At 48.3% G+C, this 6119-nt stretch overlaps 1 protein-coding gene across 2 annotated transcripts in view; it reads right to left on the reverse strand.

The window, feature by feature from the left end:
• Positions 1 to 1885: 1885 nt before the first annotated feature.
• Mrps10 (mitochondrial ribosomal protein S10) overlaps positions 1886 to 6119 on the reverse strand; it is a 9949-nt gene continuing 5715 nt past the window's right edge. For both annotated transcript variants that reach the window (XM_005359716.2, XM_026785779.1), the window contains 4 exons: positions 5579 to 5715; positions 4602 to 4710; positions 2595 to 2684; positions 1886 to 2233 (listed from right to left, as the gene is read on the reverse strand). In XM_005359716.2, the coding sequence (XP_005359773.1) occupies positions 2150 to 2233; positions 2595 to 2684; positions 4602 to 4710; positions 5579 to 5715 (420 nt within the window). In that variant the 3' untranslated portion in view covers positions 1886 to 2149. The remainder of the gene's footprint in view (positions 2234 to 2594; positions 2685 to 4601; positions 4711 to 5578; positions 5716 to 6119) is intronic.

A 6119-nucleotide genomic window follows, 5' to 3' on the forward strand; every position in this document is an offset into this window, starting at 1 on the left:
TCTTTCCTTTCACCATGCCAGTTCCAGGAGCCGAACTCCAGTTGCCGGGCTGAAGTGGCAAGTGCCTTTACTGCTGACATACTTCTCTATGCCCATAGCCTCCTTCCTCTCTTCTTTCTCTTCCTCGGTTGCTCTCCATGTTTCTCCCATTTCATGTGCACGTTTATATGTATGTGAGAACATGTGCATGAGTGTGTGTGCATGTATGAGGCCAGAGGCTTACACGGGAAGCCATCCTCAATTGGTCTGCCACTGGGCATGGTCTCTCAGGGCTGACTTGGCTTTTCTCATCAGGCAGCTTGTAGGGGGATCTGGTGCCCTTCTGAGGCTGGACTGCAGGTAGGTCACCATGCCAGCCTGGCTTATGTGCGTTCTCATGTTTACATGGTAAGCACTTAACCACTGGGCCATCTCTCCAGCTCCTCTACCCTAGTTTTCGAGACAGGCTCTCACAGCCTGGAATTTGCCAGTTCAGCTAGACTGGCTGACAGCAAGTCCTAGGGACCCTCCTGTCTTTTTTCCTCAGTGCTGAGATTATAGGACTGCACCAGTGCCCAGTTTTTGATGTGGGTTCTGGGGGATTGCTGTCAGCTGTATCTTCAGAGTGAGATTTTAAGGTTTCTTTTTTACTTAGTGTGTTTGCATATGCACAGGTCAGGGAATTTCCAGGCAGCTCTCTCCTGCGTGGGTTCCGGGAGTGAACTAAGGTTCTGTAGGGTCCACATCTTGCCAGTTCAAGGTCTGTGTTTGACTAAATTTAGTAACTTGGTTTGTCTATCATCTGAAAACAGCTTGAAATGAAGGTCTGTCCATGGTGGCTCCTGAGGAGCAGTCCTCAAAAGCCCCAGAATCTTACGTGTGGGTCCGGATTTCTTTTTTACTTCCTCTTTTAGATAAAGTGTGCAGCTAGCAGATCAGCAGAGCACCTGCCTGAGCAGCTACAATACTGAGGCTTACCCTGGGATAAGAACACTCCAGGCTTACTGTGTGAGAGACAGCCGACCCGAGCAAGAGGAAGGTCGCAGAGCATAGGCTGTAATTCTGTCCATGGTGATGGCAGTGATGGAGTCTAGCACATAAGCAGTATGCATTCAGAACAGTGACATCTGATATTAGGTCAGGAGATTCATTCAGTGTAAGGGAACAGGAGTGAGGTAACCACACAAGACACAGGCCCCCTTATGCTTTAAAAGCGTTCTCTTGGGGCTGCCATCCCAACCACTCTCTTCTTACCAAGCCAAAAAGCACGTTTCAGCCCAGTGTAGTCTTGCCTCACTCTGGGCTTTATAAGCAACTGAATCTCACAAATAAGTAGGTATCTTCAAATGAGGCAGGGATGCCTACCAAACAAGAACACAGATCTGCAAGAAACCAAAGAAAAATACTTACTTGTGCCGAGCAGTACTTGCAAGCCCCTGCTTGGATTCAGTCCTTGGTATCCTCCAGTCCTCAGGGCAAAGCTGCAGGGGAGCTGGGTGAACGAACGGCAGGGGAAAACACAAACTCCACAGTGGCCATGTGCAGTGGCTCTGAAGTCCCTGGGTTACAAGACTCCTGTGTGTCGTCAGGTCACTGACTGACAGCTACCTCCAGCGCATGCTGGACCATAGAGGAAAACTGCTAACCCCTCAGCTGTCAATTAGCCATAGGTCATTTTGGGAACTTCAAAATAAAACTGTGAAAATGTATCACTCATTTTCTGTAGAATGAACAATTAAACATTTAAAATCAGGACAAACTCGCCAGGCATGGTGGTACACGCCTCTAATTCCAGCGTTTAGGAGGCAGAGGCAGGAGGATCTCTGTTGAGTTTGAGAAATAAAAACAAATGAATAAATAAAAACAAAATAAAATCAGCACAATTAGTCATTGGCAGCTACGCAAGTGTTTAAATTTACATTTTTATTTTAGGTTATAGACGTCTGCTAACGCTTGTTCAAATCAGAACACAAGCAATGGCAGGTAGAAAAGGGCAGCACAGTGGTTCTCCTGAGACCAAGCTGCCACACGGGCTCCATGCAGCTGTTCAGGGTGTAAGGACTCATCAGCACAGTCAGGCGGGCTTGGCTTGCCCTCAGCTGGAGCAGTCTCCCCGTAAGCCACAGCAGGCCTGCTCAGTTCAGATCCAGGCACAGTGGCACCTCCGAGGCTATGACGTTCTTTCTTCCTTCTCCTCAGTGAGCGTTTCCCACATTGGCTCCTTGATGTGTTCTGGCAATTGCTGTATCTGTGTCTAAAACCAGAAACAAGTCAAACTGGATGCAGTGCAGAGTTTGAAGTAGACCCGCTCTCATGACCTGTCATGTTTCCTGCTTCTTGCTGATCTCCCTGCCTTCAAGGAGAGAAGGGAGCATAAGGCGTGTGCAGGAGTTGTCTGATCCTAAGAGACCTCTGAGGGGGGGCTGTCCTGTGGTCCCCAAGTCTAAGCAACTATTACAGAGACTTCTAAGGTGGCTCAATGAGGACTTGGGTAGTGGTGGGGTGGGCCTAACACTGTGCCCAGTGTGCCACAGGCCCTCACCCCCACAGCTAGGAAAAGGCTATACAGCAAAGCAACCCAACCTGCCCTCTTGAGGAAGGAATTCAAGCCATACCTTTGTTACTTCCATGGCAACCCCTTCGGGTAAGTTTCGCTGGATATACTCCAAGTAGACGTTGGCTGTGCATCCGGTCAGGTGTTTTAACTAAAATGGAAAAATGAAGATGTCCTGCTACAGTGCCAGATCACAGATCTTTGTGGGTCTTGTCCCATTGTCACTCCCACCACGTCCCTTCAGTGAGGAAGCCTGTTCTAAGGAATCTTACACGAATGTCATTTTTAGACTATCTAGGAGGGCTGGAGGGCTGGTTCAGTGGTTACGAGCCCTGGCTGCTCTTGCAGGACTCAGCCTCACAACCTTCACAACCATCTGTAACTCCAGCTCCACCTCTGCCGGCTGTAGACACACGTGACCCAGACATAGGCAGACACACACAAAGCAGTAATAAAGGTAAAGAAGCCTTTTGAAAACCATGTAGGGGCTCAGTGGGTACCGGTACTGCCCTCTACACCTGATAACCTGAGTATAACCCCGGCACTCACATGGTCAAAGGAGAGACCCGGCCACCACAAGCTGTCCTCTGACTGCCACACATGGGTAGTAACATCATGTGTGCCTATCCCCACAAATAGAGGTTTTTGTTGTTTTTTATTTTTCAAGACAGGGTTTCTCTGTGTAGACTTGGCTGTCCTGGGACTCATAGACCAGGCTGGCCTTGAACTCAGAGATCCACATGCCCTGCCTCACCAGCGCTGCAATTAAAGGCGTGTACTACCACCATCCAGAACAAAAACATGTTAAAAAAAAAAGTAGAGCTCCCTTGACTGCACTTGATGAAGGCGTCAGGTTCAGCCCTGTGTCCTGTGTCTGCAGTTCTCTCTACACACATGCTTGTTTGAGGAACTGCTGCCAGCTACCACGAGGGAAATACTCCAAGTGAGCTACAAAAGCCTCACTGCAGGTCCCACCAATCTTATCAAACAGGCCCATTATTATTCCCATTCTATAAATGACGAGTTGGGCGCCAAGACCTGAAGGTCAGCGCTGTCAGTCTGACTCGAGTATACACATGAATGGTGACAACGCTGACCTGCAGATGCAGGAACAAAGAACAGCCAATGTTTGAAAAGCCCCTGTTGAGGATCATAGCCAGAGAGACCCAGTCAGCCTGTGGGAAGAGCTACTGTCTGCTCTATTTAAAATGTGGTATGCAGCCGGGCGGTGTTGGTGCACACCTTTAATCCCAGCACTCGGGAGGCAGAGGCAGGAGGATCTCTGTGAGTTCGAGGCCAGCCTGGTCTACAAGAGCTAGTTCCAGGACAGACTTCAAAGCTACAGAGAAACCCTGTCTTGAAAAACCAAATAAATTCATAAATAAAATATGGTATACATATGGATATTTTGCCTGCATGTATGTCTGTGTACCATGCACAAGTGTTGGTGTTCTCGGAAGCCAGAAAGGACATTGGAGTTATAAATGATGGTTGAGAGCCACAGTGTGGATGCTGGGAATTGGACTCAGGTCCTCTAACCATTGAGCCATCTCTCCAGTTCTTTGTTTTGCTTTTTGAGACAGGGTCACTATATGCAGCAGTGTAGCCTCCAAGCTTGACTTGGCCCTCCCTTCCTTGTCTTACAGTGCTGGACTGCAGGTGCACTCTACCACAGCTGGCTAGAATTGTGTAACATCTATTTCTATTATGCTTTTGCTGTCTGAAATGGTCTCCTGTAGCCCAGACTACTATTGAATGCACTGCACACCCAAGGATGATCCTGATTCCTGATCCTCCTGCCTGCACCTCCTAAGTGCTGGAATTATCAGTGTAAGCCACTGTGTTTGTTTGGGTGAACTGTGTAAGACAGTAACTTTTGAAATGTAAGCAAAATTATTTCAGTGCTGTTTTATTGTCTTTACATGCTGAGCCGTCACCAGCCCTGCTCTTCTTTTCAAAGTCCACACCTCTCTAAAGAATGGCCTGAAGTCTGTTTCTCTCTTAGGACAGCTTTCATGGCTGAAAGGAGGCTAACGAAAAGTTTCGGGTGTGGGTGAAGGACACCCACCTCTAAGCATCTGTAGAGCGTCCGCATCTCATACTGGACTCTGTGCTTCTTGAAGATGTGCACTGACTTGAGGAGAGTGAGCCGCTCTATCTTCCTTGGTGGCTCATGTCTGAAATGAAGCTCATGAGTCACTGCTATCAAAGCACAGTCTCAGTCCGCAGCTCAGACTCGCATGGTTCCAGGCACTAACTGCCACTTACTGACTTCACCTGCAACAGCTGTTTTCACACAGCTCAGGCCAGAACAAATACTGCAGATAACAGGAGGAACCGTCCCCACCCCGATCAAGCAGTGCCACACAAGAATGAGCACATATGCACTACCCATGCCATCCGGTGGCTCCTAAGTCCCTCTCTCATGCACCAAGCACACCAGGTTTGAAGAGTGGCAACAGGTGCTGGACACTGTGATGTCTGCAGTGTTAGGATCATTTATGACACATGGACAATCACACAACAGTCTGCTCTGGAAACAATTTAGTGTTCTGCTTTTGCTACAAGGATAGGCTGGCAAAGCCTCAGACGAGCCATGTTCAACACCAGAAGGAGCAGGTACCAAGAGGCAGTTCCAATTTGCCCTGCAGGGACTTCAGGCCTCCGACACTCACCTTCCTTGGAGCTCCCAGGGAGGTGGTGTTGCTCAGGGTGGCTGCACATAAAGGAGGGTCAGCCAAAGAGTCTAAGCCTCACTGCCTCAGAGCCTCCCTCTCCTCAAGATCCCACACAGAAGACTTCCTGGGCTTGCTCACCAGTGCAATTTCTAGAAACTGTTTCTTTAATTCTCCTGCTCGCTCATCCTAGTACTTAACAATTCCAGCAGACACAAAGCAACACTGCTTCTCAGGGTGACACCGGACAGGCTTCAACTTCACCTGCCAACTGATCCTACTTTACAAGCTCAGACCTACTGGGATCACAGTTAGGTCCCTGGCTAATTACACACAGCAGACAAGTCAGGTTGGAAAAGGTCATACTCACACATTAATGGAAATGCCAAGTTCCTTAGCAGCGAGCACAGCAAAATACTCGTAACTGTCTAACACAGCCTTGTCATGGGCTTTCACTAAAATGGACAGGCGTTTGTACAATGTGTCTGGCTCATCAGAAACGGTTATCTAAAATAAAAAGGAGAAGTTCTTGTTTTGGTTCTTGTGATATTCATTAACAGCAAATTTAACGTAATATTGGTTGAATGACTTCAGAGGTTGCTAATAAATGAGAAAAAAGAGAAGTAATGTTTTAAAACTACTAGTTTAGCTATTTCCAATGTCACACAGATCTGCAAAATGACCTTCCAAATCTGTCAAAATCCACTGAAGAGAGCCCCGAATTTCTTGTGAGAAAGGACTCAGGGTCTGCAAGCAGGACTGGAGGGTCGTCCACTGGCAGAGGGACAGTGAGAGTTCTGATTCTCCGCTCGTCCAAGTCCTCGTGTGTAAGGTGGGGCACTGACACCTGTGCCCCGAGTCCTCGTGTGTAAGGTGGGGCACTGACACCTGTGCCCCGAGTCCTCGTGTGT

Source organism: Microtus ochrogaster, linkage group LG2, assembly GCF_000317375.1.
Source record: "Microtus ochrogaster isolate Prairie Vole_2 linkage group LG2, MicOch1.0, whole genome shotgun sequence".
NCBI classification, from domain to species: Eukaryota; Metazoa; Chordata; class Mammalia; order Rodentia; family Cricetidae; genus Microtus; species Microtus ochrogaster.